At 38.8% G+C, this 12901-nt stretch overlaps 1 protein-coding gene across 2 annotated transcripts in view; it reads right to left on the bottom strand.

The window, feature by feature from the left end:
• Nucleotides 1–12901, bottom strand: part of LOC150085464 (ketohexokinase-like) — a 149632-nt gene that overhangs the window by 86165 nt on the left and 50566 nt on the right. For both annotated transcript variants that reach the window (XM_090373273.1, XM_090373272.1), the window contains exon 3: nt 936–1070. In XM_090373273.1, coding sequence (XP_090229399.1) covers nt 936–1070 — 135 coding nt within the window. The remainder of the gene's footprint in view (nt 1–935; nt 1071–12901) is intronic.

The raw sequence follows: 12901 nt of genomic DNA on the forward strand, positions 1-12901 counted from the left end.
GAAGAGATATAGGGTTATTTGTACAGTCTGACAGTTTCTTTGAGTAGTGCATATATTTTGCTAGGACAGCTCATGGAGTTTTGTCAATGATATACAAAAATTTTGCCAGTAGGGTGGTTGTTATCCTATTGTATAAAGCAATGGTTAGGCAGTATCTTGAGTACCACATACAGGCTGGATGCCCCATTTTAAGAAGGGCATGAAGGGCAGAGAAGAGCAACAAGATTAGCCAAGCATTCCTGCCAAGAACGACTTCAGTTCTACAAACTGCAGTATCTGGGTATCTGGAAACTAGGCACATGGGAGAAGTGTTTAAGGCTTTAAATGGTCTGAGCAAACTAAACCGATGGCATCCTTACTGTTTTTTGGACAACACACACATAAGGGAACATAAATTGAAAAAGGATGGCTACAGGAGAGATGCACAAAAATTTGCTTTCAGCTAGAGAGTAGCTGATTGTGGAACAAACTACCACTTTGTATTGTGGAAGTGGGTAGTATGAATAATTTTAAGGATGGATTAGTCAACTCATTAGAGGGGATGGACAGATTAGTTAGGTATTTTTTTTGGTTGATGCTGTGTAAGCTTGCTTTCTTGAATCATTTGCCACTACTAATTCTAATACTAAGCTTTTGGTGTTTAAAACTGCATATTAGAAAGATATTAAGCAGGCAGCAATTTTGGACTTTTGACTAAAGTGTGCTGAAGATTCAAAGAATAGGACTAGGCAACATTTCTGTGTTCCGGCAGAAAATAAAAGTTAAATATAAACAACTGAATATAGTTTGAGTAAGTGGAGCCTGATTTCAATTTTAAAAAAAAAAAAAAAAACACAGAACAGTTATGTTCCTTACTAGAAAACATTCAAAATAGAAAAAATTACATTTTAATCACTGAAATAACTATAGATTACATTTTTTGTCAACATGCTTACCTATTGGAATGCAATATTGTGCGTGATCCATTTTGTTCATTGATAATTACAACTGACACTGGTGATTCACAATTTGGATAGTGTACACAGTTCTCAATATTAATTCCACATTGGTTGAAGTCCTCAATCAGAAATCTGCAGAAGTAAAATAAAAATTTTAATTTCCTTCATTTTTATATTGTGAAAATATTCTGTCTTTTTATAACAGCAACAGTTACTTCTAACTCATTCCAAACTGCATGGAGTGTAATTTGCTTTTAATTTCTTATAAAGAATTAAAGAATTATAGATTATTCTCAGATGTCTTGTAGTACTTCCAATACCACTTCTTCAGTGACTATAAAGAAGTGGTAAATTATGGTGACTTCATTTACATAGAGTTTGTTAATTTGATTACACATTCTTACTTGTTAATATTTACAATAATTACAATAACATTAACAAATGTAATCAAATTAACAACTCTATGTCACCATAATTTAACAGTTCTGATGTCTTTACAGTCACTGAAGAAGTGGTACAGAAAGTATTATGAAACTTCTGAGAGTAATCTATAATTCTTTAAGAAATTAATTCTTTAAGAGATTACGCTCTATGCAAAGTTGAAATGCTCATTATTTCTGATATACCTGTGCACTAAGACACTAAAATAATATTTAACCCATTCCCTTTTTCCAAAATGCACATTAATTGTCATATTCGCAATGTATTTTACATGTATTGTATTTTAACCTTTATTAATAAAGTTAGCATATCACATACAATCTCCATTCCACTTTTATAAAGTTGCTTGTATGTTAAAATGATGGATAGTAAAAAATATATATATTTATAAATAAACAAAGGCTGAGTAGTAATATTGGAAATATACAAAAATTGTATGCATCCCTCCTCACACAGGTAACTATCCAGTTGACCTTTGAATTTGTTCAAACTGCCAGCCTCAACTAACTGTGAGGTCAACTTGTTCCAACAAGCAACAACTTGCTGGCTAAAAGAAAACTTTCTACAATCTAATCTAAACTTCAGCCTCCTGTAATTTGAATTTATGACCCATGGTTCTGGAATTGTTTAGAACTGAGAATTGCACTCTATTCATTCATTTTACTAATCCCTCTCAAAGCCATATAAACCTCAATCAGGTCACCTCCTAGGTGCCTGGTTACCAAGCTCTGTAGCCCACATAATTGGAGTCCTTCCTCATATGGTCATCCTTCAGCCGAGCTGCATTCAAGTTGCATTCATTGGTCATCCTTCAGCCGAGTTGCATTCATATAATCTTTTTCTTTTCGTTTTTTTTTTATAAGTTACCAAACTCTTAGAGTATATATTCCTCTCTTAAGCTCACCACTAGTCACTATTGGTGGAAGTAAAGTAACCAGAAGTGTTTATTGAAAAATATGTGATCTGTATCTGTTGTACAGAGTTGTAAGTATCTTTATTCTTAGAATTAGTTCTTTTTCAAAATAGCATCCTTGATAACCTATACACTGCAGCTCAGTAATATTTCAGACATACTGCAGGCCCTTTTCTGAGAGCACTTTTAGTGCAGCAACCAAAGCATTTTTTATTTCCATACTATTTCTGAATTTACTTCCCTGTAGACATTTTTTGAAGTTTGGAAATCCTAAAAATTATATGGAATGGACTATTGGATGGAAGTTTTAAAAGTGTTCTGCCAGTAGATTGTCTTACATTACTTGGATGATATAAGGTTCTTGAATTATATGGCTAAAGAAACCAGTATTCCTTTCAACGTAGGGTCTGTTTTTGCAAATAGTCCTATCAAAGTGTACTTGCAATGTGTTAACATATAAGAACCATTCATTCCTAAATTTCCATAACCTAATTTAACCTAATCCACGAGGGTGGTTCAATAAAGAATCGCCCTGACCTAGCTGCAGAGGTGCTAGCCTGTTGATTCTTGGCACAGGTTTTAGTCCTTCTCTACATAGCCACCGTGCAGATTTACACATTTCTCCACGGATACCGTTTTTGTAGAAGTTGTGAGGTTAGTCTTTGAACCATGACTCTGTTGCAGAAATGAGTGTCTCGTCATCAGGGAAGTGGGTCCCCCAAAGAAATGATTTGAGGGAAGGAAAGAAGAAGTCCAATGGTGCAAGATCGGGTGAGTAGGCTGGATGGGGCAGTATTTCATATCTACAAGTGGCTGCTTGTGTTGTTGCAGTTTCAGAAATGTGAACTGGGACATTGTCTTGAAGCATTTTCACACCTTTGGGCAGCATGCCATGCCTACATGTTTTGATTTTCTCCCGTAATTTTGTGAGTAAGTTGACATAATAGGCACCTATAATTGTTCTACCTTTCAGCAGGTAATCAGTCATTATTACGCCTTTCTCATCCCAAAACACTGTTAGCAAGACCTTTTCTGCTGGCGCTTGGACCCTTGCCTTCTTGGGTGGGGGGGGAACCATGATGTCGCCATTCCATGAACTGCTTTTTACTTTCAGGGTCAAAATGGTGTATCCAACTTTCAACCTGAGTGATTAGACGAGAGAAAAAGTCTTCCTCATTTTTTTTGGCACAGGGCTAACAACTCTTGTGATTTCTGTTGTCGATCAGCCTTCTGGAAACCAGTCAATAATCGGGGAATCCATCTTGCACTCAATTTCCGTAAATGGAGTTGGTCATGAAGGACTGTTTCAACAGATCCCACACTAATCTTCACCTCCTGGGACAATTCACTCACAGATATCCAGTGATCTTCCATGATTAACGACTCCACTTTTCTGATCATGCTGTCATCAATGGCAGAATGGGGACGACCTGGAATAGGCTCAGATTCTACCGATGTCTGACCACACCTAAATTGTCTATGGCAGTGCTTCACAATGCCATAGGATGGAGCTTCATCCTTATATACAGCAGTCATCTACTCGTGGATTTCTTTAGGAGATTTCCCCTTCAAGAACAGATACTGGATTACAGCTCTGGCTTCAACTTTGTCCATGATGCTACTTCGTTACATGTTCAGCTCAATAAGAGAAAAACAAATTAAGACACAGGGCTGAAATTTTACATCTTTAGTACAGAGATATGTGGAAGTAAGTGAGGGCAATTCTTTATTGAAGAAGCACCTTAAGAACCACCCTCGTAACATGAGACTGTTGTATATAGTTAGCTTAGAGAAACTGACTAAAGTATTAAATGGGAATAAGCATTTGTAGGTAAAAGCGTTTTTTTTTTGTTTTTTTTTGCTTGCTAGTTCCAGTTTATAAGAGTGAACACCAATGAGAAAGTTACATGCTATATATCATTTTCTTATTTCAACAGTACTTTTAAATATTTAATAGCAACCACAAGAGATAGACATCTCTAACTATATAATTAAAACAATTCAATAATCATTTCTAAATGTGAGGTAACCCCCCCATAGACTACTGTAATAAACTGGAAACACTGGTGTGTCCCTTTCCCACTGTTTAAAAATTTTTCTGTCATAACAATAGATATTCCCACTTAAAATGAGCTCTGGCAGCAAGTAGTAATAATATAATAATAATAATGCTCACCATCCAAGATCAAGTAATCAACACCAGAAACTATAGGAAACACATCGCCAAGGACCCTGGAGTAACAGACGACACATGTCGTTGATGCAACCTGCCCCCAAAAACAATCCTGCCCTTAACCGCAAGATGATCACTCAGATGGAGGTAAACTCAGACACAACCAGATAACCAGGATAATACATCAGAAGACGCAGGGTAATCACCCAGATGGAGTACACTCAGACACAACCAGATAGTCAGGCTAATACATCAGAAGCTAGCACAAAAATACCAAGCTAATCAAAGAAAGTTTACTGTATTACAAGTATGAGCCTCAGGCCATGCTGGAGACCTCTACTCACAGACTATACTGGGACCATGCCATAATAATGGACAAGATGATCCCGCACAACAGACCAGACATTACCCTCATCAACAAGAAAGAAATAGCTACCTACCTGATCAACACAGAGGTGCCCAATAACAGCAACCTCCAGAAAACATAAGGAAAAAATCAAGAAGTACTTGGACCTAAGACAAGAAGTCAAAGATATGTGGCACATGGAACAAGTAATGACCATCCCAATCACCACATCAACCACTGGCATGGTGCAAAAGGGCCTCCACAAGAACTTAGCAATAATAGGCCTCCAAGAGAATACTTACATGAAACTCCAGAAAGTCGCAATCCTGAATACCTGTAGGACAGTAAGAGAGTTCGTTGACCAACAGTAATAATAGTAACCGGACAAAACCAACCACCCCATGCACTTGGCCCCACTACCCAGGCCATGGCAAGACATAGCCTGGGTAGTGAGACTTTTCACAGGGTGGGAAAAAAAACCTCATAAAGAAGAAAAGGCTTTTATAATAATAATAATGGGCATGATGTCTCAGTGGTTACAGCACTGGACTACCAGCCTCATGGACCAAGGTTGGAGTTCCACTTTGGCAGAAGTCAATGTGTCTCCATCACGCTGGAAAATCAACATAATAATAAAAATAGTAATAAATAATAATAATAATAAAAAATGCAAGACCCACGGACTGCATCAGGGGAAATTAGTCAGCCAAAACTACCAGCTACAGATTGGAAAAGACATTGAAGCCATGACAGAGGGAGAGACCTACAAATACCCTTGGATGATGCAGACTCAGCAGTCAGGCAGGCCTTGACTTCCTTGTGCTTTAACTGTGTTCCCTCCATTCAGCTTTGCTTTCAGCAGGCTTCTGAGTCTCTGGTTGTATTTTTCAGTCAGGCAGGGCTTGATTTCCTTGCACAAGGAATTTCGTTAAGGCAGGCCTTGATTTCCTTGCACAAGGAATTTCGTTAAGGCAGGCCTTGATTTCCTTGCACAAGGAAATCAAAGCCTGCTGACCGAAAAATACTACCAGAGACTCAGAAGCCTGCTGAAAGCAAAGCTGAATGGAGGGAACATAGTTAAAGCCATAAACACCTATGCAATCCCAGTGCTAACATACTCCTTCGGGATCTTAGATTGGACTAACACTGAGCTAGAGAATATCATGAGAAAGGCAAGAACAATGATGACCAAGAGCCACCAACACTACCTGAAGTCAGCCGTGGAGAGACTGACAATAGCTCAGAAAGAGGGAGGAAGGAGCCTAATAGACCTCATTGAGCAACAAAAGACAGCAATAGCTAACCTGAAGAATGACTTCCAGAAAAACACAGCAACACTCTACCAGGAATTAAGGAAGATAGACAAGCGGCATACCCCACTGAACCTTAGTGAGGAGTCTCCTCCACCCAGACAAACAAAGCTAGGAAGATGGGCAAAGAAGATACTCCATGGCAGACACTACAATGACCTCCATCAAGGTCGCATAGATAAAATGGCTTCCAATGCATGGCTCATGATTGGAACACTCTTCCCCAAGACTGAAGGATTCATACTGGCCATCCAAGACCAGGTAATAAACACCAGAAACTATAGAAAATACATCGCAAAGGGGCCTGGAATGTCAGATGACACATGTTGATGATGCTACCTGGCCTCAGAAACGATCCAACACATTACCGTGGAGTGCAAGGTGATCACCCAGACTGAGTACACTCGCAGATACCACCAGATAGCCAGCAATAGGTCCCCCAAAGAATACGTACAAGGAACTCCAGACAGTTGCAATCCTGAAAATCTGTAGGATAGTCAGAGAGTTCCTTGATCAAAAGTAACACCAGACATGACAACCACCCTGTGCACTTGGTAGCGGTACCCATCAGGGGATAGAGCCAATATCAGGGAGAAATAACATAACAACAATAATAACAATAATGTACAAGATCCTGACCAGCTGCATAACTAAGAAGATATCAGATCACTTGGAGAGCCAGAACATAATTGGCTGAGCAGCAAAAGGGATGCAAAGAGCAATTGACCGTTGATGCTGCAGTTATGGAGCAAGGTCAAAACATGCACACAGCCTACATCGAGTACTGCAAAGCCTTCAACTCCATGCCCCATAGCCAGTTGACAGAGACACTGAAGATCTACAAAGTCAACCTGACACTGACACACTTCCTAGAAGCAACCATGGCAAAATTGAGGACCACCATCAAGGTCAAGAACATCATGACCAGACTGTTACCCATCAGAAGAGGACTCTTCCATGGAGATGCATTGAGCCTACTACGGTTCTGTCTAGCACTCAACCCGCTGTCCACCATGTTCAATAACAGCAAGTACAGATATATCTTAAAGGAAGGAAGAACCTGTACATCCTCTCTCACCTGATGTATATGGATGACACCGAACTCTATGCTGAAAATGAAAATCAACTTCAAATCATCGAAGAGTTCAGCACTGATATCAGGATGCAATTTAGCCTGGACGAATGCAAGCCTCATGAATTACACCAAGGACATCTGATCAGACAAAATTACCAGCCGAAGACTGGTGAAGAGATTGAAGCCATGACAGAGGGAGAGACCTACAAATATCTAGGGATGATGCAGGCTCACCAGTTGAAACACAAGGAGATCGAGGCCTGCCTAACTGAGAAATATCATCAGAGACTGAGAAACCTGCTGAATGGTGGGAACATGATCACAGCCATAAACACTTACACAGTGCCAGTACTAATGTACTTCTTCAGGACTGTAGATTGCATCAACACAAGAGCTGGAGGAGATTATAATGACCATGAGCTGCCAACACCACCCAAAGTCAGCTATTGAGAGACTGACCATAGCCCATAAAAAAGGAGGGAGGGATTGACAGCAAGAGAAGAAGGCGATTAAGAACCTACATGATTACTTCCAGGAAAACACAGCACAAATCTACCAAGTCATAAGAAAAATTGACAAATGGCACGACACTCAACCATGACAAGGAGACCTCACTCACACAGACAGAAGAAACAAAGACAGAAAGATGCATATTCCATAGCAGACACTATAGTAACCTCCATCAACACTGCATGCATAAGATGGCTTCCAACGCAATGCTTGACTCACAAAAGGAAACTCTTCCCCAAGAATAAAAGATTCATACTTGCTATCCAAGATCAGGTAATCAAGATCAGGAACTACAGGAAATACATCGCCACAGACCCTGGAGTAACAGATGACACATGTCATCGGCCTGGCCCCAGAAACAATCCAGCACATCACCACAGGATGCAGGGTGATCACCCAGACAGAGTACATTCACAGACAGAACTAGGTAGCTAGGATACAGTAGAATGCCATTTATCCGGACTGGATTTTCTCAGGGGAAAAATTCTAACTATTGAAAAAAAAATATATGGAAGGAATTATAAAAATAACTGCCTTATGAGTGGTTTTTCTGAATATTGTATGATATATTTACAGGCGTGAACTCGCCTAGCTAAGTTTATATTAAAAACATCATTGTAAACAAGAAGTGTAGGAATAAAGGAATTACAACTAGTCCACTAAGCAGTAATTGCCCACTGCACTGGATAAGAGCGAATGTGATGATGCGGTGTAGCACGTGATCAGTGATGGGGAGGGGGGATGAATCATGCATTCTTGGAAATGACTCACAAATCAGTCACTCAGATATTGTATTCAGTTGACAACTACTGCTAGCATTGTCCACACATACTCCTTACCTCAGTTCTTTATCTGCTGTACTGCTTTGTTTTTTGTGTTTTTATTTTATTTTGTGTTTTTATTTTTTTTTTGTGGTTTTGGGTTAACAGAAGATGGCAACAAAAAGAGCGTTACTGTGTCGGTGGAACAAAAACTGATCACGCTTTTCGTATTGATAAGGAGGAAAGTTTAAAAAGATCACTCTCGATATAGGGGCAGCAAAACGAACTGTTTCTGATTGGAAAAAAAACATAGGAAAGCAATTGAAAACTTTTGCACAAAATGGTAGCCAAAGACAGCTTAGGAAATAGAGCTACCATTAAGCAGGCAAAATTTGAAAATTTGGATGAGGTCTTATACATTTTTTGGTTTCATCAAAAACGAGAGCAAGGAGTTGTTCTTTCAGGCCCATTCCTTCAATTAAGGGCGCTTACTCTTAACGTAAAGTTAGGAGGCGATTTGTCTTTTACTGCAATTTTTGAGTTGTTATCAAGGTGGAAGGAGCATCATAGAATCTGACAGCTCGGAATTACAGGTGAAAGTCTTTCTGGTGATTGTGTTGCAAGTGAAGAATTTAAAGTACAGTTTCTCAAGTTTATTAGTGAAGAAAGTTTAGTTCCATCCCAAATTTTTAATGCTGATGAGACTGGTTTATTCAAAATGTTATCCAAAAACACACTTGCCTCAAAACTTGACTCTTCAGCTAAAGACATAAATCGAGTAAGGAAAGAGTGACATTGTTTTTGGGCAGTAACATGTCCGTGAATTTAAGGTTACCACTGTTAGTCATAGGAAAATCTGCTAAGCCCCGCACTCTTAAAAATGTGAACTTAAATGCCCTCCCAGCTAAATACACTTCACAAAAGATCTCAGATCTTTTTAAAGATTGGTTTTTCATCTCATTTGTTCCTTTAGTTAAAAAATATTTAAAGGATCAAGTCCTGGAAGAAAAAGCGGTTTTATTCATTGATAATGCTCCAACCCACCCAGCAGAAGAAAAACTGAGATCCGGCAACATCTTTGTAAAATTTTTACCACCCAACGTTACTACACTATTACAGCCTATGGATCAAGGAGTTATAGAGACTGTGAAGCGATGGTACAGAAAGAAGTTGATAATCTCACTGTTAGAACAACAAGAGTCATTTGAAGAAAAATCAAACTTTATGGACCTTCTTAAAAATGTCAACATAAAGACAGTCATTTATTTTTCTGCTGCGGCTTAGGACGAAACTGACAAGACTACCCTTATCACATGCTGGAAAAACTTTGACCTGATGTTCCAATGGAAAGATCTGAGGAGGAAATGGATATTTCTTTGGATCCTGATGATGATGAGGGAGATAATGGTTTTGTTCAGTTATTTCAACATTTAGGGGGGTTGTTCAGATGCAACAAAGGAAGACATTGCCCCATGGATAAAGTGTGATAATGATCTAGGACATCATATCCTCACTGAGGAAGACATTGTGCAACCACGCTCATCATCATTGCAAACTAATGAAGACAACTGCAATGATGAAGTGTGTGAGGAAATAACTGGCACGAGTCACACTAAAGCAACCAGAATGCTGAGGAAGCTACTGATTTATTTTGAGAGACAGGATGACACATTAGCTGGTGATCTTCTGACTACGGGTGTCCCCAGGGCTCTGTCCTGGGGCCCTTGGTTGTTGTTTGTTTGTTATTTGATTTTTAGGAGCATTAGCAACTAAGGCCATATTGCTCCAGGATATGCGGTGGTCATTTCGTGACCTTTCCCCATCCTTCGTACTTGGTGGTGACGGGCTCGAACCCCGGTCTAATCAAGAAGCGTGTGCTACGCACTGCTGCTCCTTCCCACCTGGCTACGGAGGCGCCTGGGGGCCCTTGGTGTGGAATATGGTGCTCCAGAGCTGGCTCAGTAACAGTTTTGAAAAAACGAAAATCATAGCATTCGCCGACGACCTCACCATCGTGGTTGCTGGTCATTCCAGAGCAGCCCTCGAATCCACAGCACAGCGAGTACTCAACCATCTCTCTACCTGGACAACAATCAACAAATTGCAAATCAACCCTGCCAAAACTAAGATGATGGGTGTTTAAAAACCGACTCGACTTACGAAGGCCTCCCCAGGTCAAAATCAACGGAACCCAGCTAACCTTCGTAGAACAGACAAAAGTCCTGGGAGTAGTAATAGACAACCGTCTGTCTTTCTTCCCCCATCTACAGCATCTGAGTTCCAAGACCAAAAAGTTCTCCGCCGCAATTATACGGATCTCAAGAAGTGAGTGGGGACTATCAAAATGAACCCTTCTTCTTTATTATAAAGCTGTCTTTCTCCCAATAGTAACCTATGCTGCCGGGGTCTGGTTTCACAGAGTTCCCATCATTAAGATGAAAGAAAAGCTAAACTCTATACAAAGAGCTATGTTACTGGCGACCCATCGAATCTGCCGTACAGTCTCTACAGCAGCTCTCCAAGTTACAGCAGGCACCCTCCCTCTCGACCTTTACACAATCTACAAGGGGCTCTGCTATCGAATTAAAAAAGGTATTCCGGCAACGATCCTGGATATAGAACTCTCACTAACTACAGATATAAAGCAGGAGAAATCTCGATGTCTCAATAAACTCTTCAATGTATGGCGGACCAGATGGGATTCTTCTACTGTAGGGGTTGTAACTCGGAGTTTTCTTCCGGAGGTAACCTTTGCAACCACTAAAAATAACGCCCGATGGTTCTCCCTCAGCCTCGAATCTTCCTTTCTCATTACCAGACACGGTTCTCTAAATGAGAAACTGCATACACTGGGACTCATCGACACTCCCTACTGCTTTTGCGGACAAAGTGAAAGTTGGAAACACTTGCTTCTGGGGTGTGTACATTACAACGATATCAGAAACTGTCTCCAGAATAAGATCCAGGACTTCCCACCAGCAGATCTGCATCAACTGATATGTACCCAAAACAATCTCGAAGCCTTCCAGACCTTTGCAGCTGAGGTATTTGCCTGGAGGAGGACACTGATCGTCAATCACCGACGTGGAAATGCCGATCATTAACAATTCCACTGCCAACTGAAAGTCACCCCTTCTACTGACTATTTTTTTTTTTTTTTTTTTTTTAACCTCCGTTCTGCATTGTTTCCGGGTCCTGCCCTGGAACTAGGAGCAGCTTTGGCTCACCTTTTCTTCTTTCTCACTCTGTGCAGGATAGATAACCACTCTCCCATTTTTTTTTTTTTTTTTCTTCATTCTCTCTCTCTGCTGGCACCCGATTTACATCTTTCTCTTCACTGTAGCCAGGGTGTGGCTATTTTATTATTATTATTTTTTTTATTTATTATTTTTTATTTTTCCTCAAACCTGTGTTCTGCACTGTTTCCGGGTCCTGCCCTGGAACTAGGAGCAGCCTTGGCTCACCTTTTCTTCTTTCTCCCTCTGTGCAGGATAGATAACCACTCTCACATTTTTTTTTTTTTTTTTTTCTTCTCTTACTCTCTCTCTGCTGGCACCCCGACTTACATCTTCCTCTTCACTGTGGGATTAAAATTATTTAATTATTCTGTAATTATTATTATTTTTATTTTTTTTTTTTCATTTACTTAGCTTCATTTTTTTTTTTTTTTTTTTTTTTTTTTACTCGTGCTCTGTTCTGGCAACTGGGATGTGGACTATCATTGGTGCCAGACAGCTCTCCCTTTTTTTTTTTTTCATCACAGGGAATTTATTTTATTTTACTTATTTTATTTAATTATTTATTTTATTATTATTTATTTTTTATTTTTTTTATTTATTTTTATTTTTATTTTTTATTTATTTATTTTATTTATTTATTTATTTTTTTTATTTATTTATTTATTTTTATTATTTATTTTATTTATTTATTTATTTATTTTATTTTTTTTATTTTTTATTTTTTTTATTTTTTTATTTATTATTATTTTTTTTAATTTTTTTTAAATTTATTTAATATATTTTCTTTTTCACCACGGGGAATTATTATAATTATTTATTTGTTTATTATTATTATTTTATTTATTTTTTTTATTTTTTATTTATTTTATTTTATTTATTTATTTTATTTTTTTTTTTATCTTTTTTGCACCACGGGAAATATATTTTGTTTCTGTTTTTAGTTTATTTAATTTTTATTTTATTTATTTTTTTTTTTTTCCCCTCTCAGGAGTGGGCCCCCAGAGAAATCTGGCCCACCTTTTGGCAACATCAGGTGGTTCAGAGTCTCGTATCGAGACAGTACATGCTCCATTGGGACTGGCCCACCTTCCCATGGTGTGGACGAGTACCCAGAATCATCTACCCAGGTGACTGATGCTTCTGGGTAGCCAAGAGGCCAGAACAGAACAACAGAACACACACACACATTACACAC

This window comes from Mastigoproctus giganteus, chromosome 5 (assembly GCF_048544385.1).
Source record: "Mastigoproctus giganteus isolate SK-2022 chromosome 5, ASM4854438v1, whole genome shotgun sequence".
NCBI classification, from domain to species: Eukaryota; Metazoa; Arthropoda; class Arachnida; order Uropygi; family Thelyphonidae; genus Mastigoproctus; species Mastigoproctus giganteus.